General features: G+C 38.7%; 1 protein-coding gene across 6 annotated transcripts in view; it reads right to left on the bottom strand.

The window, feature by feature from the left end:
* Positions 1–110: 110 nt before the first annotated feature.
* LOC140251467 (bifunctional heparan sulfate N-deacetylase/N-sulfotransferase 3) overlaps positions 111–27,690 on the bottom strand; it is a 125,891-nt gene continuing 98,311 nt past the window's right edge. For 5 of the 6 annotated variants that reach the window (XM_072335280.1, XM_072335276.1, XM_072335278.1 and 2 more), the window contains exons 7-14: positions 21,398–21,580; positions 19,397–19,493; positions 18,450–18,573; positions 15,347–15,521; positions 13,528–13,698; positions 9,914–10,023; positions 5,711–5,813; positions 111–4,012 (exon numbers count right to left, since the gene is read on the bottom strand). In XM_072335280.1, coding sequence (XP_072191381.1) covers positions 3,893–4,012; positions 5,711–5,813; positions 9,914–10,023; positions 13,528–13,698; positions 15,347–15,521; positions 18,450–18,573; positions 19,397–19,493; positions 21,398–21,580 — 1,083 coding nt within the window. In that variant the 3' untranslated portion in view covers positions 111–3,892. The remainder of the gene's footprint in view (positions 4,013–5,710; positions 5,814–9,913; positions 10,024–13,527; positions 13,699–15,346; positions 15,522–18,449; positions 18,574–19,396; positions 19,494–21,397; positions 21,581–27,690) is intronic. The other variant, XM_072335281.1, reaches the window with a different exon arrangement.

Here is a 27,690-nt window from a genome sequence, read left to right as displayed (position 1 = left end):
TTCCGTGCTCGTCCCATGCTTGCGGATTGTGTTATAACTCAGTAATAGCTGCTAACAAACCTGGAAAAGGACAGCTTTTATGAACGAAAAAATGACTTCCATTCGTTGGTACGTTTTCTTAACAGAGTTTATTGTTGCACTTCAGATACCATGCCACTATCAGAATAATAGCTATTTTTCATTTTAAAAAATTTTGAGAAAAATGTTTCCAGCAATTTTCATTCAATGTGAATGACAAAAGTATTACATCTATAAACATTGAAATATCTATTTACTTTCTTCCTGAGGAAGTTCCGCTTCATTAAGCAATGAGGAAGGATATGCTGTACACGATAGTCTGCAAATCATTGAAATGAATTCTTTCTGCACAAGTAGAACTGGGAAGGTATCACAGTATTCCAGGAATGTTTGCTCAAATAATAATGTGAACTCGTATCAGGCTCTGTGTTTACACCCCCTAATGGTCACTTTCTACTCACACTCACACTCTGATTTTTAATGGCACGGATATTTGAGGAAATCAAATTTCAGAATCAGAATTAATGAAAATAAATGTGAAGCTCACATCATCAAGCATTTGTTAAAATAACTGCTTGTGCATTTATCTACCAGGTTAACACAAACCACAGCTGTATAACCATCCACAGTAGAACACTTGACTTTGACTAGAAAATATACTTGTTTTTTTGTGACAGAGTGGTGTCTTTTTAGAAGTGATAATATTGATAATTTACTTCTGAGAATTAAACACTGACTGTAGGGAATTTGTAAATAGGTTCCAGTTCTCAAGTAATTCATGCTGTATGACTTGCTTACTCAGCTGTACTCACGTGCATCCCCTTATCTGGGGAATAACATATGCAGCTGTGGCCTGCACGTTTTGCTCAGACTCTTACTTGTTCACCAAGATGACTGCATGTTAAAAGTCATTCTGTTTTTAAAAGTTTCCTGTTAAATGTAAGAACATAGGTAAATAAAATAGTTATGGAAGAAAAAAAACACAGTCTTCATATTGTCTTTGTATAAACCAGTAATAACCAAACATCACAAAATCAGAACTGCAAAGACTCCCTAGTGGTTAGGCCTTACTTCTCTACTGCTATTGAGTCTGAGAGGACTTAGCCAACCTAGCTTACAAGCAACTAATGGTCTGCATCTAGAGATGCTAGTACTAGACAGATGCGTCCTAATAGATTTTGTGAGTTAAGATTCAAGATAACTCCCTTTTCAGATGCGCAGCACCAGGGCCAAAAGGTCACATTACTTTGTTCACAGGACTGACCCAAAGCTACCACAGGAATTCAGTGAGGATTTGCCTTTATTCCAACAAAGGAAGGACACTGGGGTAGTAGAAGAGCTCCACCCTACTGTTCCTCATCAGGACATGAAACTCACTACAGCACTTCTTCACAAAGGACGAGCTATTTGACCAGATTCCTAACAAACATGGCAGAACAGGCCACAGATCTGAGACATGTTGCCTTGTCTGTAGCAAAATACCTAGAGGGCAACCAGAGTGTACTTACTCCCCCAATCACTGCTCTCTCCTTGGTGCTTACTTATTCTCATTTTGAAGGGGCCTAGATTTCACAGGGAAAGAAGACAGGAACAGAGTTTCTGAAAACAAAGATGGAAGTACAAACGCGGCTGAAGCTCATCCTTCCAGTGTGTAGGAAGTACTCAATTTGTGAAAATCTCAGGCACTTTGTAGTACTTTTTCCCATTTTCTTCTGATTTACAATTTTCTTCTACCTTAAATGTTTGAGTGATGTTACATCAGATTATATTAAGGATAAAATCAGTCACGTCAGGATGAAAACCACAGGTTATTTTCTCCAGTTATTCAATTTACTTGTAACAAATCCATATAGATGCTTGTAGGACACAAGCTGTCCGTAGCATGCAGAGGATTTGCACTTAGAGATATTCAGAATACAAAGCATTTCTTTTATCAAATAAGACTATTTTAAAACAAGTCAGATTTTGGGTCAAACCTATATAATAGTGAATATCTAAAATGAAATGAAAACTTTTATTCTCTTATAAATAATAAAGATGTTCATCTTAAAAGTGCCTACTCTAGCAGGTCCTCATCATTAATCATGCATATTCCCTTAGCAAAAATGTGCCATGTAAAGAATATTGTTATATACAACAAATTTGTCTGGATTTTTTCTTTACAAGCCTATCAAAACCAGGTACTACAGTGACAAAATCAATAAATATTAAAGATTACCAGCTAGGGGTACAGTACGGATCTCAACATCTGTTTTCTATTTAGGGAATAACAGACTGGTTTCCATTTCATTACCTTGGAAGTTAAATTATATTATTACATAAAGGTTGTAAAACAGCACTGAGACATTTTTCCACCACTTGATGCATACTTTTAACTAATCACCCTAAAACAAATTATGACAATAATACAGAGCTACCGTGAAAAGCATTTCATTTAGTACTGCTGTAATCTTTTGTACTCCCTACCTCTTTATGCCTTTAGAAACATTCGTAGCCAAAGTTCAGTGGAGAGACCTTAAGGCCATACTCAGCTGAAATTTTCAATGATCTTTTTCAACTTTTAAGTATGGTTGATTAGACTTTATCTCACATTTAAACTGACGCATTATGAGGTGTGTCACTGAAATGTATCACAAATGTAAGGCTGGATACGTGTATTTTTTCCATGATTAGAGCCTGATTTTCTACCATAAGCTGTCTTAATTTATCTTTCCTAAAGCTTATTTCTAAACTTTAATACCAAGCTACTTTAAATGTGTGGAGCTAGAATCATTATTTGCAACTAGAAAACAGATTTTTGCAGCTGACGTAAGTTGAAGGTGACTGCAAGATGCTACAGTTTTGATCAAATTGAGGGACCCTGGAAAACACAAAGCACAGATTGAAGGCAAATAAATTAAGCAAAACCAGTAGTGCAAATTAAGGCAGTCTAAGTATGGATCTGTTTCTGCCCTTTATCAATTTTTCATTCATTTCAGTGGAGTCATTTCTCATTCACAGCAATGTAAGACCAGAGTGCAGTATCCAAATTTGGCTGCTCACAGAAGCAGGGAGTGAAGGACTGTTGATTGTACTGTTTCAGTCTGGTTCACAATTGTTAAGTATAATACTGCTCACAAGGATTTTATTGCAACATTTGTGCTTTATGTATCCAATTACATTTCTGTTCAGATGCAATATACATTCCGCATTTTGCAATTTCAGTGCAAAATCAGACAGTAGTTATGAACACAGGCCCTTACTGCATTGTAAGGGTTTGTTTTTACAGGCTATAGGTAATTTTTGTCTTCTTTTCTACAGTACTCTTGCCTGTGGATTCCAGATTTTGTTGCTGTGCACACCTAAGTAATGTATGATAACTGTACTTCTCACACTTATTAGAATATACTTCAGGTATTAACAAGCTGATTCCAGTGGCAGAAGTACACTTGGCATTTTATGCTACATTAAATTTTCTTATTTTATGCAAGACACGATAATCAAATACTAAGAAAAACAGCAGTCTAACAGTGGGCTACAAAGCCTACATGAGACACAATACTTTTAAACTGATATATAAAAATGTAAGTATTTACCGTGAAATCAGACAGGTCATGTACCTCTGAAGCTTATACCAGCTGCAGTCAACTTCCACATATGTGCACAGTAGTCCACAACTCCACAGGCCCAGAAATGTTAATGAGAAAAATTTGTCCCACCAGAATGCTAAGAAACACGTGTATTTTCACAATCCACATGCCAGCATATGGAAGTAATTTCTGTCTTTTACTATTTTTTGCAGAGGTATATTTTCACAAGACTCTGGTAGCTGCTGGAGACTTTGGGTAGGATGACAGACGTGTGGAAGAGATTTCAAAAATGTCTTCTTTCAATGCTATCTTACTTTCTGTAGTTCCTGTCTCAGCCACGATGGCAGAGGTTGTCCCAGTTTGTGTAGGAGTTTTGACAGTTCCACATTATGATCTCTGTAGTAGCTTGACAGAAAAGCCCTGCACTGATGGATATAAAAGCAGATATTTTATATTTAATAAAATGTTGTACTGTAATGGCTGTAAAGTTTGTTTTACTGGTGTCAAAACTTTACTTTCTCCTATGCAATTTATATTCTTTTACGCTATCTACTGCATCCAAGTTTATCAATTAATCGCTGAACATTAAAAGGTAGTATCAAGAGAAACAAAATATATCCAAAATGAACATGAAGACAAAGCAAAGGATCTGAATTTGCTCACAGATAGATATGTAAATTAAGTATTGTACTGAATCTGATATTCAAATTCACTTAAGTGTGATGGAAACCAGGGCTTGTAAAATCTCTTTCTATATAGGCATCTGGCAATTGGTAATACCGGTTTTATCAATATTTAGAGTTGAAACATACTGCATTAAACAAATACAGTCTTATCTCTGTTCAGAAGCCTTGGCATCCAGTGATTTTATATCAGTATAATTCTGTTGGGTAGATTTAGGTTAGATGTTAGAAAGAAGTTCTTTACCCAGGATCTGGCGAGGCACAGGAACAAGCTGCCCAGAGACGCTGTGGATGTGTTCAAGGCCAGGCTGGTGGGTAGCCTGATCTGGTGGTGGGGGTCAACCTGCCCACGGCATGCAGTTGTGACCAGATGATCTTTAAGGTCGTTTCCAACCTAAGGCATTCTGCAATTCTATGATCCTATTGAGTTCTGTAAATTGCTTCTGACTTAAGTACCACGAGAAAAAGAAATCTGGCTTACTTGCCAGTGCAGTGTTAGCACTGCTGTTCAAAATGCTTTTATTTGAATTTTAGTCGGGCTAGGTGAAACAGGAATACAGGAAAGAATAAACAAGAATACACATAAAGACGTAGCTAGAAAAGGAGACTGAACTACCATTAGATATTGCTTGCAGCGTTTGATCTGATGGATTTTGATTTTCATTGGAGCATTTGTCTGAGGAAGATATTTATGAAATTCACGGAAACAGAACCTAACCATTCTCAGAACTTTCTATGAGAGTCTGCCCTGGTCTATCGACTCTCAAAGACAAGGGAACAGATACAAAAGCACATATCTGATCATCACTGAGAAAAAACCCACTCTGGAGCTTCTGCTACTTAGCTCACTTAGGTAAAGGGAATAGGTTTCCAAATTAATTTCAGAAATTTTTGGAGGTGCTAACTTTATTTTTCTAAGGAGCACCAAGTTTCTACATATAATAGTTTCAGAGAATCATAGAATCACAAGGTTGGAAAAGACCTACAAGATCATCCAGCCCAACTGTCCAGCTACCACCAATAGTTTTCACTAAAACATGTCCCTCAACACAATGTCCAAATGTTCCTTGAACACCTGCATGGTTGGTGATTCCACCACCTCCTGGGCAGCCCATTGCACTGCCTGACCACTCCTTGGGAACAGCAGTATTTTCCAACATCCAGTTTCAGTGTCCCCTGGCGCAGCTTGAGGTCATTTCCTCTAGACCTATCTCTAGTTACACTAGAGAAAGTGTTTATAATAACTTTAGTTCTTTACATCTGAAATAAAGAACTGAAAAAAAAGTGATGCAATCCACAGCTTCTCTAAAGAGTTCATTTGTAGTCAAATAATCAAGGCTACTTAATTCTGTCTTCTCTCTCTTCTTAAGATTTGCCTGTGCAGTGTCCCAATAATGAGAGCTAAATCTCTGTGTAATGCCAATGAGAATAATGGTTTACCTCCGAATCCATAGGAGGGTATTTTCTACCTTTGCTCTTTCCGAGGCATTTGGTCTTTCCTTCTTCCAGAAGCTGACACCAGAAACCTTTATGTGAATCAAACCTGAAACAAATAAAGCAGAAACTTAATAAAGTAAGTTCACACATTCCTATTTTAAGGTCTGGAAAATTTTCTCTTCTGGAAAAGGCATCAAGCAAGTGGGAAACATAGAAGATTTAGGGAGTTAACTAGAGTTGGGTGCAGACACAAACGGTGAAGTAAATGAAGGGAAGAAAGGAGAGAAGCAGGTGCCAGTACTGCAGTGTAAAGGCTATGAGATGCTGCAGGGATGATTCCTGGCATCAGCTGAATGGACAAACTGATATCAATACATTTTAACTGAACAAGATGCTTTACTTCTGTGAACATTAACTATGTTCAGAGACTGACATGAAGGACAATGCATGCTATAGAATTAGATGCGGATGGGATTAATTCATAGTATCATGGACAAAGGCTTCAGTATTAAAAAATAAAAATATAAGAAAATCACACACACACAAACCAAAAAGCAAACCACCACCACCAAACAACAAATAAAAAAGTCCAACAAATAAAACATGTCTTCAGTAGACTCGGCTTCAATACACTCAGACACCCACTCATATCAATTTCATGGAAGATAACAGACTCATACTGAGAAGAGTAAATCTAAGGCTATCAATCTCACTGTAAGGGCAACCAAATCTAACTGTCAGATTCCAAAGCATTTGTGCACATATAGAGTGGATGCTATATTCCCGATCAATACTGTTGATACTTGCAGCTCATGTCCAAAAAGCATATATACACATATATATTTCCTTTCTTTTTATGGAAGTCAGCATTCCATGTTCCATTTACCAATGGAAATAAAATTCCTAAAATTCCTTTTTATTCTCTGTGCTCTTTGTGCATTTTTCAGATATCTACTCCTGTAACAGTGAAGCTCCATGTTTAGTGACTAAGTGTAGATCCACTGGAAATCTATTCCTCTACTGTGTTCTTCTCTAGACATTGAAGAATACATCCTACTACGGGGGGAGGGTACGAAGGTACGAGGTACGAAGGTACGAGGTACGAAGGGGGAAGGGGACAAAATGAGGGCCGCTGGGTCTGAGGTGGCAGTTCAAGGCTTAAAGCAGAGCGTGTTGGGTGCTGACAAAGGGGTTCAAAGGCATGGAGAGAGGTGGGGAGATGCTCCTTCTCTCAAGTGCCTGTATACTAATGCGCGAAGCATGGGGAATAAACAGGAAGAATTGGAGTTTTGTGTGCGATCGCATGGCTATGATCTCATTGCGATCACAGAGACGTGGTGGGACAGCTCGCATGACTGGAATGTTGTCATGGAGGGCTATGTCCTTTTTAGGAAAGATCGGCTAGCAAGGCGGGGTGGTGGAGTTGCTCTTTATGTGAGAGAGCAGTTAGAATGTATTGAACTCCACCTGGGGGAGAGTGATGTAGCAGTCGAGAGCTTGTGGGTGAGAATCAAGGGCCAGGCTGGTAAGGGGGACACTGTAGTGGGTGTGTACTACAGGCCTCCTGATCAGGAAGAGGAGGTTGATGAGGCCTTCCGTAGCCAACTGGAAGTAGCATCACGCTCCCGGGCGTTGGTACTTTTGGGGGATTTCAATTATCCAGATATTTGCTGGACGACCAATATGGCCAAGCATGCGCGGTCCAGACAATTCTTGCAGTGTATTGAAGATAACTTTCTAATGCAGATGGTCGAGGTACCGACGCGGGGCGGGGTGCTGCTGGACCTTATTCTCACCAACAAGGAAGGACTCGTTAAGGAAGTAAAAGTCGGGGGTAACTTGGGTTGTAGCGACCATGAGATGGTGGAGTTCGAGATCCTGAGCGGAGGAAGCAAAACAAAAAGTAGGATTGCTACCCTGGACTTCAGGAGAGCCAACTTTGATCTCCTCCGGGACTTACTTGGGGCCATCCCGTGGGCCAGGGTGCTAGAAGGCAAGGGGGCCTGTGAGAGCTGGCTAGCATTCAAACGGCTCCTCTTCCAGGCTCAGGATCGGTGCGTCCCTGTAACTAAGAAGTCAGGAAAAGGTGCCAGGAGACCTGCGTGGATGAGTAAGGAACTCATGTGCAAGCTCCGCAGAAAGAAGAAAGTACACGATATGTGGAAAAAGGGTCTGGCCACTTGGGAACAATATAAGAATGTAGTCAGGGACTGCCGAGATGCGACCAGGAAGGCTAAAGCCCACCTGGAGCTGAATCTAGCTAAGGAGATAAAGGATAATAAAAAAGGGTTTTTTAAGTACATTAACAGCAAAAGGAAGGCTAGGGAGAATGTGGGCCCCATACTAAGTGAGGGGGGTGTTCTGGTAACGGGGGATGCTGAGAAGGCGGAAATACTGAACGCCTTCTTTGCCTCTGTCTTTAGTGAAAGGGCTCTCCCCCAGGAATCCCAGTCCCCGGTTGTTGATGAGAGAATCTGGGGAATGGGAGATTTCCCTTTAGTCAGGGAAGAGGTGGTCCGTGAGTGCTTAGGAAACATTAATGTCCATAAATCCATGGGACCTGATGGGGTGCACCCGCGGGTGCTGAGAGAGCTGGCGGAGGTTATTGCTAAGCCGCTCTCTGTAATTTTTCAAAGGTCTTGGAGAACTGGGGAGGTGCCTGAAGACTGGAGGATGGCCAATGTCACCCCAGTCTTCAAAAAGGGCAAGAAGGATGACCCGGGTAATTATAGGCCAGTCAGCCTCACCTCTGTCCCAGGGAAGGTGATGGAACAGCTTGTGCTGGATGCCATCTCCAGACAACTGGGAGAAAAGGAGGTCATCAGGAGTACTCAGCATGGGTTCACCAAGGGGAGGTCGTGCTCGACCAACCTGGTGGCCTTTTATGAAGATGTCACTGGCTGGGTGGACGGGGGGAGAGCGGTAGATGTAGTCTACCTTGATTTCAGTAAGGCTTTTGATACGGTCCCCCATGACATCCTTATAACAAAGCTGAGGAAGTATGGGATAGATGAGTGGACGGTGAAGTGGATCGAGAATTGGCTGACTGGCAGAGTGCAGAGGGTTGTCGTTGGCGGTGCGGTGTCTGGCTGGAGGCCTGTGACTAGTGGTGTCCCCCAGGGGTCTGTGCTGGGTCCAGTCTTGTTCAACATCTTCATCAACGACCTTGATGAGGGGATAGTGGCCACCCTCAGCAAGTTTGCTGATGACACGAAGCTGGGAGGATTGGCTGACACGCCTGAAGGCTGTGCGGCCATTCAGAGAGACCTGGACAGGCTGGAGAGCTGGGCAGTAAGAAACCGGATGAGGTTTAACATAAGCAAGTGTAGAGTCTTGCATCTCGGTAGAAATAATTGCATACACCAGTACAGGTTGGGGGAAGACCTGCTGGAGAGGAGCTCTGCTGAGAGGGACCTGGGCGTCCTGGTGGACGACAGGTTGGCCATGAGCCAGCAGTGTGCCCTTGTAGCCAAAAAGGCCAATGGCATTCTGGGGTGCATTAAAAAGAGCGTAGCCAGCAGGTCAAGGGAGGTGATCCTCCCCCTCTACTCTGCCCTGGTGAGGCCTCATCTGGAATACTGTGTCCAGTTCTGGGCTCCCCAGTACAAAAAAGACAGGGATCTCTTGGAAAGAGTCCAGCGGAGGGCCACAAAGATGGTGAAGGGCCTGGACCATCTCCCCTACGAGGAGAGACTTAGGGAACTGGGTCTGTTTAGCCTTGAGAAAAGTAGGCTGAGAGGGGACTTGATCCAGGTTTATAAATACCTGAGGTGTGGGAGCTATAGTGGCGAGGCTGGTCTCTTTTCAGTAGTGCGTGGGGATAGGACTAGGGGCAATGGGCTGAAACTCCAGCATAGGAAGTTCCGCACGAATGTGCGCAAGAACTTCTTTACGGTGAGGGTGACGGAGCACTGGAACAGGCTGCCCAGGGGGGTGGTGGAGTCTCCTTCTCTGGAGATATTCAAGACCTGTCTGGACGCCTACCTGTGCGACGTGGTGTAGGGAGCCTGCTTTGGCAGGGGGGTTGGACTCGATGATCTCTAGAGGTCCCTTCCAACCCCTATAATTCTGTGATTCTGTGATTCTACTGAACTTTGATGAGAAGGAAAAGTATCAGAGGCTTTATTATGTAGAAAGCTTTCTCACAGACTAATTAGTATTTTAGGAACATAAGAACAAGTGATAATGATGATAAAATTAACTCACGTTAGGGCTTCTGAGTAATTATAATGAGGAGAGACTCCCAGAAATTTCTGTACTTCATCCATTACAGTAGATGGGTCAGTTCTTAGCTGCTGTCCATCAATAATTAGCAACTACAAAAAAATAAAATAAATGGAAATATAATTTAAAATTCATTATGTTAAACTTCAAACTGAAACTTTCACCTCTGTCACACTCCTTCATTATACGGAGAGTACCTTCCCAGATAATTAGTTCAGTTCTATTTGTCATGATCATTAATGATCTGGGAGCACAGTAAATGGCACATTAAATAAATCTGAAATTCAGCCCATTGTGACAACAGAGAAATAGCACTGAAGGATCTGGAAGGGTAAGAAATACTGGGAGGAAACTGAATGAGATTTGTCCAGAGAAGAAAAAAGGTGTTAGAGTTTGAAGAAATAAGCTGTTAATTCTCACAGACACAGGCATTTATGGATATATGTTAAAGTCACACTGAAAAGCTTGTCGCTGGAAAAAACAGTGCCGCAAAATAAAGCCAGCAAACAGTAGGCAATGTTAGGATAAACGCCTTACTTCTGAGACCATATAAAAATACATGTTATGAAAACAGTCAAACAAGCAAACTTATTTGAGAATAAGAATAAAGGGAAATGTTAGAATGACCTTATGGCAGGAATGTCATAGATATGAAATTTGCAACATCTCTAAGGCCAGGAACAGGTAAGAAATTTGTTTTTGTTAAGTGCTTGATAGTATATACATTCCCACTAGGCTACTTCAGATATGGCTAATCCTTTTCCTTTCATGTGAATCTTCAGGGCAGTAGACAATAAGTGAGGGTTTTATGTCTAAATGACCCACTGAAGGTGCAGCATGTTTGGGTCTTTGAGACTGCTGGAAGAGAAACTAAGTCCCAAATGGATTAGGCGAGCATTCATTTCCTGTCAGTTCAAACAGTTCACCTCTTTCCATCATGTTTTAGTAATGAAAAGGGGGGAGCAATAGATTCCCAGGTGGTTCTGGAAATTCTGTCCTAATTCTGTATGCAGTGCTGAAGCTTGCTTTTACATTTCCACACAAGGAGAGAGGCTAAAATCCTATGATTTGCTTCCAGGATTGGATGAAACTTAGTAGGTTTGCAAGACTATAGCGTTTCAGAGCATAAAGAGAAGGCAGAAAATATATTTTCTTTTGAAAGATCAGTCACTGGAATTGCCCATATACAGCATGTGGATTTAGAGATGTGGATTAGTGTAAGTATCAAGCTGTTCAGAAAGCAGCAGCTCATCCCAGAAGTCTTTCAAATGAGATGCATTATGACTGCTTGAGCCCCCAAATGATCCCACTGCTTTCCTAAGATGTAAGCTCTGAAAACAAGCCTTAACTGCTTTGTAGATCAGTGGTCAAAAATTATCCCTAATGGGGAATATTTCCATCCAAAAGAAAAGAAATGAGGTTTCTTCCTTAGTATTTAAGAAACAAATAGAGATAAATTTCTGCAGCATTCCTGCTTCTGCCACTCAAAAAAAAGATTTGCAAAGGAGGGTTTTGCCAGTGTAACAAAAAATCTTAGGAGAACTTTACACCTATGCTTGTTGCTACCTTTACCACTTAATATATACCTGTTGACTCAGAAGCTGTTGATCAGCTGGATGTTAGGAAATACTACTTCTCTGAAAGAATGGTCAGGCACTGGCATGGGCTGCCCAGGGATGTGGTGAAGTCACCAACCCTGGAGGTTTTCAAGGAACATCTGGACAATGTGTTGAGGGACATGGTCTAGTGAGAACTATTGGTGATGGGTGGATGGTTGCACTGGGTGATCCTGTGGGGTTTTTCCCAACCTTGGTGATTCTATGATTGTAAGCTGATCACATTTTAGGAGTACCTTATGTAACTATTCTCTGATTCAGCAGTTCTTTAAACTTGCAAACAAGTTCAGATAAAGCCTACAACACACTGTTGCTTTTGCAATTCAAGTGAATCTCCTAATACTTTAAAAGAGAAAACATAAGACTATAGAAGCTGGTTCTTTGCTGTCATCATCAGACATAAAATCTGGCAAAAAATCCAGTTGCTGATGTGCATCGTTCAGTACTCATGGGTGATTCTGGAGATAAGCCAAAAAAAAAAAAAAGATGTAGACAATTTCATATGAGTACAATGATAATGATGGAAGTGCGCATCTCATGAATTCTGCAAGGCTGGCCCAGAAAAGTTTGTGGAGAACAACGCATTTAGAGGAATCAGAGCTTCCTTGGCACACTCTGGGAAAACAGAAGGTGCAGACTCCAGACAAACTGTCTCAGCTAAGCAAGTCCTGGATACACAGAAGGTTCACACTGCAGCCAACCTCCCTCGGCTAAAGTTAACTTTCTATGTGAGATGGGAAGTAATTGAGAAACTTGATCAACACGGGGCCAGAAGGAGACCAGTAGTTTGTTATATGCCAACAGAAGTTTGCGGGGGAGATCCAGTTTTCATCTGTACTGAAGTCTATAGGTCCACGAACATACACTCCTTGAGGCTACCAGACACACAGAAAAACTGATCTCAACATAAAGGATTTATCAAGGATTCAGGATCAGTGACAGATACCAAAATGTGTAGATTATTAGAAACATCAAAATACCAAACTTCCACTATATGCATGAGTCCCAGTAGAGGCCCTGATATGTGGATGCACTGGTATGGGCAGCAGTGTGTGGCAAATTTCAAAAAACAAAATGTGCAAAAGAGAAAATAATGTGCAAAAGAGACTCAATAGTTTCACAGGTACAGAAAAGTCATGTCAGGCAAATCATAAATTCATCTAAAAAACTGGTGATGCTTGAGATGGCAAACACACTGATGTACACAAAGGCTTTATCTATATTGTTAACTACAACAAAGCAGAGACAGTCTTCTGGTCTTAAGGCTAAATGGCACAAGTATGACACAAATTCATATTGCTAAGGCCTTTCACCTGCAAAACCAAATTGGCTGCATCAAGAATACCTGACGGTATCAGTTCTTGTCATCCTTTGTGCTGTGATCTGAAACTGCCTGGCAAAATACTTTTTGCTATGGATCCAAACTTACAGAAATGTCTTAAAAGTCATGTGCTATGGACAGCAGTGGGCCAGTGTGTGAACTCTTGTAACAGTACCATTAATTTACTACTATAATCACAGCCTAATGAGGGTGAAACAGTGGGAGATGACTGCATGAAAGAACCAAGGACTGTATGAAAACAATGATGCATTTAAAAATTAAGGCATTACAGCTTTGCTAGATCACATTCATTCCCATGTGTTGTTGCCTCTTTTAGAAGGAAAAGATATTGCTTACACCCCAAAGTCTTCTACTGTCAAACCTCCTTGGAAGAGAGATTTTGCTCCCCTCCCTCCTGTGTGGATTAATAAACTTTCAGGTTATTCAGATTTGTTTTGCAGAAGAAGCTCTCAGCTGTATGGTGTGAAGGCATGACATCCCCAGCAATGTCAAGCCAACTAATTAGAACATGTCTGTGAATAATCAATGGCTTAGAACATGCTAGTGTGTACCTGGGATATCCCTGAGGATCAGCACTCACTATTCCTCCAGAATGTTATTTATATAAGGTTAGAATGTTGAGTTACTGTCTTATTCACCTGATAAGGTGGGAAGTAAGTTAGCCATCTCTCAATATGTGTAGCATACCATCCAGGTGCTAGGCATCTCTTTTGGAGAGCTCTAAGTTCAGAAGGGGCTCGAGGTCCAGCTGTGATCACCTGATAGAAACTGAATTTCAGGGCTGCAGGATCTTCGTGTGAGCGCTGATGCTGTAAAACAAGTTGCAGTGCTAAGTTTTACAGACCACAAAAGTTGTGGAAATAAGAAAAAAGCATTCAGTCTTACTGACCTTGCCATGAGTGATTGTTCACATTAGAAATTACTTTAAGAAGACCTTATCTGTATTACTTTGCTGTAAATGCTGAGATAAACACTGCTTATATATAAATATATTTTTTGTATCAGAAGAAATTAGAAAATAAACTGATACAGTAGCAAAATAGAATGCATAAATGTTTACTTTTCACTAAATGGAGCGGCAGCTTTTGTACAAATAAATTTGACATGTTTATTTTTTTTTTTCCCAGCTTACTCAAAAAAACTTAAAAAAGGAAAACTTGAACATTGGTATTTATGAGAATCGTTGGAAAATTCAGTGCAGAATTGCTCTCATTAGATTTCTAATTCAAAGCAGGGTCAGCTATGAGACTGGATTTATGGCTTTGACTTCATCTCATCAAAAAATAACTCAAAATTGATCACAGAAGTTCTAAGAACTCTGTTCTCTTTGGAATATTCTTTTTAGTGTTTTTATTTTTTCAAATTCCTGTTGAAATCTTTGGACCTGAAGAACAAAAACATAAGTCAAAAATATTAACTAGGATTAGGATTGGAGAATTTGATTTTGAGCAAATCTCATTATATGTGCTTTAAATATCTCACATATACATATATAGCAAGGTAACTGATATATAGATACAGCTTTCAATTGTATGCAATTGTTACATTGCTAAAATATTAGGTATGAAATACTGCACCATGTAAGGGATTTCATCATTTTTTTCGAATGGAATTTATGTGATATTATTATTGTAAAATAGTAAACAATTACTAAAAAACCTAAAGTTGTAAAAAGAAACATCGCTACCTTAATGTGTCCTAATCTTTCAAAACATGTTTACTGGAGATCCATGTTTTGCATTCAACTAACCTTCATTCATACCTTTTGATACTATGCCACTTTCTTATGAACTCCACTAAACACTTACTATGCTTTGTATAAATATTCCAAATAACATTTGGGAAATCTTATTTTTATGATCTGCAAAATACACCTTCAGCATTAGCATGGCTTCCTCCAATATTATAACAGAAAAAGAAATTTCAGTGCTTGAATACTTTGAAACAGTAAGATAAAGTGTTGTAATAATGTTTTCCAAGGAAGCACTCAGTGCTGACAGTGATTTAAATTTGAGGTCCTGCTTTTCATTGCACTTCAGCCATTTTTTCTTCACTGATTTTTATTTTAAAAAGGTGTTTGCAAAACAAGATCCTGGGCATATACAAATCTTATATTTTGAACACACACCAAATAAATGCGTGGATAAACTAGTATAGCTGTGTGTTGATTACAAACATTAATCATGTAGGAGAGCACTCTTACATGTTTATACTACAGGCAGACTATTGAAAATGTGATTTCTGGTACTTAAACATTTAAATTTTCCTTTCAGATGTTTATGGACAGATACCTCAGCTCATTGTTAATGATATACGGAGCACGGACTGACCATAAAAGCTTGTATTATCCAAACTCTTTATATATATGCAGATTAAAGGAAATACAAAGAGGATTCAACGTCAAAACCTGACATCTTTATCTGACTTGTGCCTGCCCATGTTCCTTAATACACATACCTGATACCAGGAATATGCCCGATCAGATGGGTCGATGAGGATGGTGATGATCTTGGCCTTGGGAATGAGGGAAGCAGCTCGCTTAGGAGCTTCCTCAGAATGAAAATAGTTGGCACTTTTCTCGAAGAGGAAGTCAGTGGTGACATTGGAAGGAGCAGGGAAGAAATCCATGTACCTAGAAAAGGAGCATCATTTTCAGAATTACTTGGAAGCCACAGAAAAGTTGACAAATCCGTTAATTGTACTTTATTCTACAATAAAATAATGGCTTCATGGCTATAAAAAAGCACCAAGAAGCTTACATTGTATTTTGATCATATTTTTCGCGCTACAAAGGCTCATCTTCTCACTACACATAACTGCATTTGCAGCTAATTTTTTCTAACTGGAAGAAATCTTTACAGCATTCATGTATCTTTTTCAAATTAGTGAATTTTCACTTTTCAGTAAGGACAATTTCCTATGAATGTCAAAAGTAAAACAATGAGTATTCCAAATTTTATCCCTTGCAGACACTAATTACAGTGCAAGAGAATAACAAAAAAGACATTTTCTATAAAAACTGCTTTTACTAAAAAACACAACAGACTTTGTTATTGTGGGTGAAAATCCACTAAAAATCCATCACAGCTTCAGCAGGTAAAACACTTCTAAACAGTGACAGCATCTTTCTCTCAATCACGTTTTTGTGAAAATATAGGTTGTATTCTTTTTAGTTTCCTTTGTGAGCAAAGGTTTTGCCAATCAATTCCCTCTGTCACATACAGATTTATTTTTTTTTTTACTGTTGGGGAAAAGAAGAAGTGGGAAATGTTCATCTTAATTTTTTCAGCTCTGTGCAGCCTGGTCTGGTGTTTGGCGACCATGCACATAGCAGGGGGGTTGAAACTAGACAATCACTGTGGTCCTTTTCAGGCCATTCTATGATTCTATGATTCTAAGTTTCTAGTGCTCAGACCTTGTTCTACTCATAGGACTGAACTATTCTTAATACAAATTATAGACTCTTGGCTTAGAAATCGTGACCACTGCAGGCTCAGTGAGAAAACTTGATAGGATGGAACTGACTGATGCACAAGCAATTTTCCTTAGGACACAGACATAACATGCATTTTTCATCAGGGCACACGTATTGTTAGCACACAGGCACTGATTGCAAGGTACTTTGAGAGAAGGAAGGATATCACCGTGGTTTAAAGAAACCAAACTCTGTGATACTTGATTCTGAGAAGTTAATTCTTATGGGCAAATTTGATTGACTTCTTCACTGGCAAAGCCGGAAGGTTTTAGATAAACTTGTCAAAAAAAAATCTGTAACAAGGTTTACATAAAGAAATGCACAACTAGTCTATTTGAGCTTCTCTGTATAAAGAACAGAATGGCCAGTTCTCCTCTTACTGTTCTACCATCTCTACTGGGACACTGCAACATACACCACTACTTCTTTTACGTGTTGAGGTTGCCAAGGTTCTGACATCTGAAAGAATGTCTTAGCTTAGCTTTGTCAAAATGACAAAGGCTAAATCAGTCAGCTCTGGCAAAGAGCTACACCTTCATCACCATAAAATAAATTGAACCGGTTGTTACATGCAAATATTCTTGCCATGAAGGAATCCTAACTAATTAATGGACTAATGAGGAGAGACCTTGTATTTAATTAATGTTTGGTAAGCTCATTATGTGGCAGCATTAAAATACTCTATCAGACTGAAGGTCTGAGGAATCTGTATGGCACACAGAATGCAAATCTAAGAGTTAAACAGCTACACCGTAGGGCAGCTCTAAGTACTGAATAGTGATCTGAAAAGCTGGCAAGGGTGAGTGGGGCATGTAGCACAGATATACAATAGCCAAATGTATGATTTCCAGAGAGGCCTGATAAAATTATATAGTTGGTCTATTAAGTTGACCACTGGGAGCCTAACACGCTGTTGCTGTGATAAGATGAAGGTAATTTGGCACATGTCCATTAGATACATCGTATCTGCTTGTTAGGGAAGGGATTAAAACAGGAGGGAGAGAAGCAACAAAGTGGCCTTCCTGCCACATGGAAATGATGATTTTGTGGAAGAACTGTCTCACTGCCTCCATCAGCACTATACACTACGCCCTGTTTGCTTGTCATCTTCCCTGACTTCAAAAAGCTTAATAGCAAAGATTCAGCTCTCTAATTTCCAGTTGAGCCAGTACCTCTCAGTTGGTAATAAATGGGTGACTTACAACATTTTGTGGAAGAAATTGCTGCATCAATTATAACTCTGCAAAAACTAAGTGACTTAAAAAGAAATTGGATCCAACATATCTGCTCTAAGACCATACAACAGTGCTCATTCTGTTAATTTTATGGATGAATACAAAGTCAAAGGCAATAAAACTTCTTTCCCTTAGACTGGAGAGAAAAGAGAAACAATAATATTTTACTGGTGCTCCCCTACCACTATAGGATGTTACTGCTATTCATCTGGTAGTGTTTTGCACTGTAGCACAAAAAATCAAGGGTGTCGATACCTCTGGTGATTCCCTGGTAGTCAAAGTGAACATGGCAGCAGTGAAACATGCTCTTTTTTTTCTAGTACCACTTATGTACCCTACGGAGCCATTAAGATTCTCCTAATTACTAGATCCTTGAACAACATTCTGAGTCTTTCCTTCTCTCACTATTACCTGATTGCTATTCCTAAACTGCACTTAAAAAAAACAACAAAACAATAACAACATATATTTTTCCTCCATATATTCAACTAACAAACATCTCTGTCTCAACTTCAGAGGTAAGTGTAATAAGAAATAAGGTCTATGTCATAGAAATAATTACAATTTAGCTATAAGAACTCACAGAATTAAGAAATACACATTTTGTTACTCTTTTTGCATATATTAATATCTGGATATTAACAAGAGAGCCTCAGTAAAATTACTGCATTTATGATTCACAGCATGATTACTATTCATCTGCATTTACTTAACATTCCAGAAAGATACTAAAGGTTATTTTTTTCTATCTCACTCTTTATATAAACAATTAACATCACCAACAGCAATGTCATTTTTGTATTGTTCACAATATATAAACTTTTATATTTATACTAATAACCCATCTTACCAATCAATCCCCCTGTGGTAGTTATTTCTATTAAAGAACTGTACCTCCTCAAAGGTTTTTGGGCTGGGGGAGTTACTAATGATGGAAGGGTGCATGACCAGGAACAAATACAAGGCGGTGGTACCTACAAACAGGACAAAAGTCTAAGATTAATATATGCATACACATATATTTTATGGGTCATACCCTCAAGTGGACTAAACTAGATTTATTATTTTTCACTTTAGTGAAGGAATGCTCATTTATGCCACTTATGTCTTCAGTGCTTTTAAATCAAAGGTATTAAAGGAACTTTGAATAGCTAATACAGAGCAGCATGACAATGCTCTAATTTGTTATTCATGCTGACAAAAACTGCCTTTTAAAATTGATTGATTATTGTTACAAAAATAATTCAAAAGTCTTGTACTCAGTAGCTAAGGTGAAGGTGAAGGTGAGAAGAAGCAGATATACAATCTTCTAATTACAAAGAAGAAAATTAACCACAAAGTTAAATTATAAACTATCACAACCTTGCAATTCAAACTATCCATTAGGAACTCCTTGACTTAAATCAAATGCCATGAAACAGCAAGTTTCTCAAAGCATGGCAAAAGCAGCACAGACAACATCTTGCAGTTAAGAATCTTCCCCACTTGAGAAATGGATGTCTTTCCTTCCCTCAGCTTTGACAAGATCTTGTCAAGTTTGCTGATTTCTCATTGTGACTCATTTGAGATACAGCTTACAGAAATCTGACAGACACTGGAACACTGCACTCATTTTAAAAATGTTTATGGTCTTTTATTGTAACTTACACTATTAAAACACATTTGAATGTCTGAAAATAAAAAACGCTATTAGATGATCACAGTCTCTACAGAGCGCTCTGAGTAAAACCTGATTAATCAGTATAATTACTTGCATTTACACATAGCCTACCTTGTTGAAACAGGAAAGACTCTTACCAGTTTTCTGAGGTCCTACAACCAAGAATTTTGGTAATCGATCACAGGTTTTTTCTTTAGACCAGATATCTCTGTGCCGTTTGTCATCACAGGGATTCTGAAGTAGAGAAGAACAACAAAGAATTTTACTAGTAATCATACCTGATAAGGCTGTTAAATTCTGTTTTTGTTGATTACCAATCTGCAAATGTTCTTACAAAAAATATTGATTTTCCTTATGAGTGAAAAAATGTTACGTTTAAAGGAATTATTTCAATAATTCAGAAATATATTTCCAGGGGCGACAAGACAAGAAACTTTTTTTTTTTTTTTTTTTTTTTTTTTTTCAGAGAATTGTCAGTAAATTCAGGAGAATTATGCCAAAGACAAATCTGATCCAATGTACTCATGATATAGGAATAGTTCAAAATTGATCAATCAGTTACATAAAAATTAAGAAGAGTAAAAATGTTAATGAATTCTCTTCTTTTTACATTACTATAGCAGGTATTATTCTACAGTAGCTGCAGCTTTTAAACTAAAAGAGAAAATTAATTATAGTTTAAGGATTACCATTCACATATACATCTGCTGATCCCCTAGTTCAAATCAGTACAGAATACTGAGTCTGAAGCGAGTCCTGATAACAAATAGTTATCATTTGCTATCTACTGGGGGGAATCAGTTTATATCTATTTTATGAATACTTCTTGCAAGTAATTTTTGAGACTGGTCTGCTGAGACAATGAGGATTACCAAGGCTGAAAAAAACCCAAAAAGGGAGCTATTCAAGCTTATGCAAATTATAGACATAAGACACCACTTCCAGTGTATGTTAGTCATTGTTGCCGGCAAATTTCTATGCTATGTTATTGTAATTATTCAAGTCCTTTGGCTACAGGCTAATTTCCATTTTCTAAATTCATGTTCTCTTAACATTATGCAGAGTTCTTGGCATTTTTTCCACTAGTTCAATGCTTTATTCAGTAACAGTAAAAATTTCAGGCTTCACATTTTAGACCAGATTTGCAATCTCACATTCAGATTCTTACTAAGTTGGCAAATCAATATCCAATGCTAGAAAACATTTAAATAAGCAAACTTAAATGCATTTTTAAGTTTGATTTAGTAATGCTTGCTCTCAAAATATTTTGAGTCATCTCAAAAGGAGTCACCACAGCATCCATGTAGTGATTTAGATTTCTGTGGTGCTCAGACAACCCACAAATTGATTGAACTGTCACCGAGTGGGTGGAAGCAGAACAACACTCCCAGTTCCCACAGTAATTTCTCTTTAGAGACCATGCTCTTATCACTGGGTCACTGGCTGAAGAAGCCATGTCAACTGCAACGGTAGCACAGGCTGCAGCTTTAGCACATTTCACCTTCCTGATACATTCAGTTTGATCACTCATGAGAAGTGGCCTAATGAAGAAGCACAACTGACAACATCAGTGTGTTAAGTGCTGGTCAGGTTCTTGCTTGGGCACTTCTCAGCTTTCTGTGAATAACTTTCTACCATATTTATACTTGGTGAGTCAATTTTTGTTTTAAGGTAGCCATGGTCTTAGTGCTCTATGCTCTTTTTGGATACACTTTTCTCTTAACACATTTGGAATAAAGTTCATGTCGTTAATGGTCAATGGCTAAAATATACACAGACATCTCTTTCAAATGCTTAATTTCTGCTAGTTACGAAAGAAGAAATAACATCAGCTACCTTTCCTGCATTTCCCACTATTCTACAAACAAGCCAAGTCACAAATAGAATGAATTAAAGATAATCTTCACTATGTGTATTATTAGCACACATTACTTTTGCAACCTTCCTGTGGAGATTAAAACAACTGGGAAAACTGCTTGGACTGAAACCCGCTATTTAAAAATACTGCTCTCCTTCACAAGAAACTAAAACAAAGAAATTCAGAAACAACAACAACAAAAAAAAAAAACTATCAAGACAACTTTATTTTAATTTTATTTTATTATTTTTTTAATCCTTTCATCAGCAAGTCTGCCTACCTGCCAGAGTGGGTCCTTTTGCTCAGGGAATAGCTCGAAGTACTTGCGAGCCAGTTGAACTGGAGGAAGAGTTTGCAGTTTCAGGTTTGTCCAGGTATGAACAAAGTTGGCCAGATTCACAAACGTATACAACCCCAAGCGGTCATTTCCGTAATTAGACAAGTGTGTCATGAAGATGCTGATCTTTAAAATAAACACCAAGAAAGTTTGCATTGAGTCACTGTGTCACTAGATGGCAGTGTAATCACAGATAATATAAATCTACTTTGCATTCTGCTCTTATTTAGAACTCCAAGTCTTTGATCACATCCATACAGATCCTGCTGTCTTTGCTCTTCATACAGTAACATCCTACTTCTCAAGTCAGCTCAATGGAATCAGTGAAGGAAACCACAGAAGAGGCACCATGAGCTGTGTGTGAACTAGGAAATGCCACACAGCCCTGGGGTTGTATAATGTTTACATAATCTTTAGGAAAACTCACTTAATGGAGAACACAGCAGAAGTATTACCTGTAGGTTTACTTCATGTGAAATACATATACTTTAATATTAGAAAAGCAAATTCTGTTTTAGTGGAAGAATTGCAGCAATTTAAATCTTGCTGCTCCAACTGTAACAGGATATGTAACCCATCACTTCTACCAAGCGAGTCCTCAGACTCTGGGCAGATAGTTAAAACATATGCAGAAACAGAAATAGAAGCATGACCAAGTACTTCCAAAGTGCATTAAATGTTCCCCCATCCAAGCAAAAAAAGCACCAAGCATCCTTCACTTCTCTGTCAATTGTAAGGCTGCTTCTAACACCGCACTGTGAAATTGTGACTTGGATAAATCCTCCAATGCTGCAACATCAGCTTCAAATGCACACTAACACTCGACATGGAACCAACATCTGCCATCAGGTTTCTTTCCAGAAGGAGAGAAACATAAATTGAATGCACATAAACTGTACTGCTGAGCAGAGCAGCAATACAGAGTGTCAGACTGTCTCCCAGAGGCTGAGGAAGCACTGCGGACTGAAACCTCTGCTTTGAAAAATGATCTGTTCTCAAAATCATTTTTTACTGATGAAACACGCTATTCTTACACTGAAATCTGTGATCTTTGGCTTCTCTAGGATGTTTCTTTCTCCCTCCCCCTCTTTTTTTTAAATAGGGAATCTATCTCATGACATATTCTCCAAACTCAGTTCCATTAAAAAATAGAAACTCAACTCTTTTTATGAATAAAACTGCCAATGCCTTTAATGGCTTGTTTCTATTTCAAGTGAAACTTAAAGTAACCACTTGAAAATTAAAAAAAAAGCTCATCAAAACTTGAATTCTGAAGTCACTTCAGAAACTGAAGTAAATATTTTGTAAAGGAATGCCAGCCTTCAGCTTCAAAAGGAAAAAGAAAAATGTAAATTTGGAATCCACGCCATGTTCTTCTGTCTTGGACTATTTCATCACTGGCTTCCTAAGAAGCCAAGAACTAATTTTCTTGAACACCTCACTGTAATGCAGTGTATTACTTGCAGTGAATTATACTGTGGAAAAGATGTTCCATCAATAGTGTCATTTGGTGACACCTCTTTGGCTAGAAAGTAAACAGAGTATTTCATTTATTTTGTCTGACTTCAGTACAATTAGGAGACGCATATTAGTCATTAGGACACGATCTTTCATTTCAGACCGCAGCAAACATGGGTTTTTTTTTGTGGTGTTGGTTTTTCTATTTTTTTTTTCCTCCCCTAAATACTCCCTTTTGGTAACAAATCACAAGCATTTTGCCAAATCTGCAACCTTCTTAAGATCCCTTTTTTATTTTAGTTCTTAAAGCAGGAACAGACCAGCCACCGGATTGTCATTCTCAACAAGGAAACAATCAGAGTGGTTCTGTAAGAAAGGTTAACCTGCTTTCTTGACAACCTCCTTCTTTTCCACACAAGTTGACCTCTGACATTTATCAAGTCAGTTCACCTCCTGGAAGCTCCCTCCCTACATGCCAAAAACTTCAGCACTGCATTGAAAGAAAAAGCAAAAGAACTTGAAAAGATTCCTAGTTCGGGGAAAATATGTATTATTTTTTCCCTGAAGGGAATTAATTGTAATTTGAAGTGTATTAGAAAGGAGACTAAAACGTTGTTTGGATGCATCACAATAAATCATTTCCATCATACAAAGCTGTTCCAAGGAAATGCAGAAATATCAGAGACTTTAGCTCCCATTATGCAGTCTTTTTTTACATCAAACAATTTATGGTTAATTAACAAAACGATGGAAGATCAAATGCTGTTTTAAAGCACTCACAACTACACCTTGCAAAGGTACTTCCATGCAGCATCAAAAATATAACGGATAACTGATTACCTTCCCAGAATATGGGAACAAATGTTCTCTCCTCCTGTTGATACTGTGCAAGCAAACTCCCAGCACAATCACTACCACTGTGCAGAATCAGCAAACAACAATCTTGTGCTTCATAAAACAACCAAAGACTGCTGACTCTACTGGGTGTATGTGGCAAGGTCTTGGTAGCAGGGGCTACAGGGTTGACCTCAGTGGGCAGAGCCCAGCAGCTGCCCCAGAGCCGGTTCTGGCTGTGTTTCTCTGAGAACAGAACACTTCATATATCACACACTCTTACAGAAAGTGGCTTAGGCTGTGATGCCAACTTACCAGACACTGCTGCTGTTTTCGGGGCACTCCTGGTGGTGGGACAACAACAGCTACATGGCCACAGCATCAGAGAGATGGACAAGCTTATCCATGTCTCCCCAGCTACAGGAGAGTATGATAGCCAAGTACCATTTGAATGGGTTGCACCTTGGTGTGGGTCCCATTGCAAGAGATGCTGAGTTGCTGGCTATTTCCTTGCACCACTTTGAGCAGAACTCAATTTATCATTTTGTAGGGCAACACAGATGCTGGAAACTTGTGTAATTGCCTTTCCATTTACAGGTGTGCAGTTTCACATTTAAACAAAACAGGGTAACTATTTTTTGCCTTCTGTATTGAGTTACGATGCTTTGTTTCATGCTATCATATATCATATCCCAACTTTTATTCAAGCAAATTCCAAATAATGAAGATGATCACTTTTCCATGACAGCTAATGATCACTATACTACATTACTAAAGATTTACTCTCTTAAAACTACAGATTGGGAGATATAAAAGGAATCCTTTGAAGGCATCTCAGAAGGCTAGACTAGTAAAAACCACTATTTGTTCAATCATCTTGCACCCCTGGGCATTGCCATATAATATAAATAGAGCTTCATATATTTCTTTATTCCTTCTTCAAAAGAGAAGCAGCTGTGAATGGATTTATATTTACTCTAACAAGCATTTTAGCCTATCTTTCAGTTAGAAAGACCCCATTTGATTTTATTATTTTTATTTCCCTTTTAAAGCTATTTCTTTCTGGGCATCTCAGCATTTTCTTTATCTGAGTGCAAGAAGGATCATCCTTTTTAGCTGTTCCTCATAAACAAACTATCATCTTGGTTGCACTTCAATGCACTCTCCACGGGATTTAATATCTTTCATGAGGGGACTGAAATGGAATGCAGACAATATTTAAAATGATGGTTTGGGACTAAACTGGGCCTCTGGGCAGCAGCTCCTTTTTTTGTTCCCACCCATCGTCAGATCAGAGCAGCAGAGGCGCTCTCCTGTACTCTGCATTCTCACCGAGCCTGGCAGACAGCTGTATCCTGAGTTCCTTTCAGCTGCTTCTCAGCACTTCTGTATTCCTTCCTGAGAATGAAAGGGCAGACCACTATTTCTGTTTTGCTCTCCCCCTCATTATTATCCCTGATGATATTTGGGATTCTGACTAGTACTGCCGTGATGCAGGGAAACAAAGACAATCATTCAGAAGGAACAGCCTTTATCTTTCTGAACGTTCATTTTGTGTTTCATATTTCCTCACTACATTTCCCAATTAGAGGCAATAGCTTCTAGGTCAACAAACTGCCAGGAAGACTGGGATTGAGTTGCCGGTATTAAATCACATATATCAAGAACAAAGAAAACAATAAATGCTTGACAATTTACACCAACCAACCAACCAACTAAGAAAATACACAAAGAATTATCCAGCTTCTAGCAAGGGAAGTTACAATCACAGAATCTTTTGAGTTTGGAGGGACCCTTATAGGCCTTTTAATGAAGTTAAGCACAACAATTTAAAATGAAGTAAAAATAATGACTGACAATTGGGTGATGATATAACAACTTTGCTAGGCGCAAGAACTGATAAATTACCAATTTAGAATATTGTTGCTATTTTAGCTGCTGAACAAATATTTACAGGCCACAAGAGTATGTCTGACTCTCAGAACACCTATATTCCAATTAATTTGCATCATGTACACTCTGTTTGCAGTTCTGATACTGTCTCTGTATTACTCTGAAGAACTTAGTTTCAGGTATTCAGAGACTCAGGAACATCAGGCTTTGCTCCATTAGACTCACAAAGTGATAGAATAAGAAATTAGATCACAGTCTGTGCTTGAACATATATTATTAATTGGTTGAAACATATTCCCTTAAGATCTGTATGCTACCAGAAAGCTGCGTTCAATTCCACAACATAAATATTCCAGCTTGCATATCACTACTTGCTCCTAGGCAATACTGCTAGTTCTGCAGCTGCCACAGATCTACCCACTTGCAAAGACAGTAAGTAAGCTAGTTGAATTTGATTTACATAGCAGTACCTGCACTATAAATGTGATGGAGCCAGGGAAGATTTAGAAGATCAAACAAAATTACAAATTTAGTAGTACTGAATTGTTGGTCTGACAGTCAGGAAACTTGAATTTATTTCCAGCTTTTGCACAAAGTTGGGTGTTGTTTTATTTTGCATTCTCCAAAAACTGTGACTATGCTTGTGATGCAATTTCCTAGCTGGTAACAGTCTTATTTACAAGCCTGCTCAGGAGGCCTGCTTTACTAACAGCTGTAAAACACTTCTACCTGGCTTTTCATTGGAAAAAATTTTGGAAAAGCAGTTTTCTTCGTGCCCACTGTTCTTCTACTGTTGGAACTACCTCTAGATAGCTTGTCTATTTTTCAGCCTTTTCTGGTGCCCATTAATTTGCTTTAATATTTTGTCCATATCACCCCCCCAAAAAACACTCAGGCTGCTATGGGCAGATTATGAAGCACAGACAAAAAAACAAGGAATACTTCTATTCTGCAGTCAACCAAAATGCCAAGCATAATCGACTTCCCTCACCTCCCCATTTGATGGCAACTCCCCAAACTGTTGCTGGAGCTCTCCAGAGTTACTGACACAGGAACAAGAGAACAGAGAAGAGGTGAAACTGTTGAATGGAAGCAGCCTCCTCTGCAGTCTTTACTGCCTCTAAGTATGAAGATGTGGAAAGCTAGACAGACAGAAATGAAAGACTTGAGCCTGATTGCCTTTGTTTTGTATTTTTCTCTAGTTCCAAAGGCTGGCTGTCGGTCTTGCTTAGGGTCACATTAAGATCCAGTAGGTTCTGCTGATGCTCATACAAACACTCTCATTTTCAGCTCTAAAGGAGATAACTTCTCCCTTGTTGCAAGTCAATTAGCTTAATAACAGTTCTACCCACTGTAACTTGGGAGAGTTAGAAATTAAAGGAAAATAGTCAGAACTGAGTGCATATGAAGATTACAATTATTTTAAGATCAATCAGGCATAGAACCTAAATCATGAACAGTCTTTCAATCAATACTGCTGTAAATATATGGAGATCACACAGCTGGCTACACATTAGTTTCATTATTAGGTAGTCAAACACTTTCACCAGATTTCTCTCCATGGGGCATCTTCCTGTTTCTTCAGATCACAGACACCCACTACTTTGCAAGGAAGTGCACATAAGTGCTGTGCAATTTTGTGTTATTTGTTTTTCTTGGAGGCAGAAAAGATACAGGAGATTTTTATGAAGTGTGATTTGCCTTAAACATCCATCTGGTAGGGATGCAAAACTCCTGATTTTTATCTTCCATATTCAAATGAAATATATCCTGGCATATCTGGGACTACGTCAAGTACACATTCTACCAATTTAAACCAGTAGAGCTTAACTCTTATTGATTTTAATGGAAAAGAAAAGCCATAAAATACTGTTTCAAACCATGTTGTTCCTCAGGGAAGACGGCCTTATATTACAAAAAACTGGGTTTACCAGATTATGTGGATTCTAGAATCAAAACATCCTCCATGTGAGGATCTGAAAACTAAAGCAAATAGATTAACTATTTGTCTCTAGCAATAAAATCTGATGAACTAGTAGAAAGCAGATCAG

The sequence above is a fragment of the Excalfactoria chinensis genome, chromosome 4, assembly GCF_039878825.1.
Source record: "Excalfactoria chinensis isolate bCotChi1 chromosome 4, bCotChi1.hap2, whole genome shotgun sequence".
NCBI lineage: Eukaryota > Metazoa > Chordata > Aves > Galliformes > Phasianidae > Excalfactoria > Excalfactoria chinensis.
The sequence above is the reverse complement of the archived record's forward strand: the minus strand, read 5'-3'. Positions and strand labels throughout refer to the sequence as shown.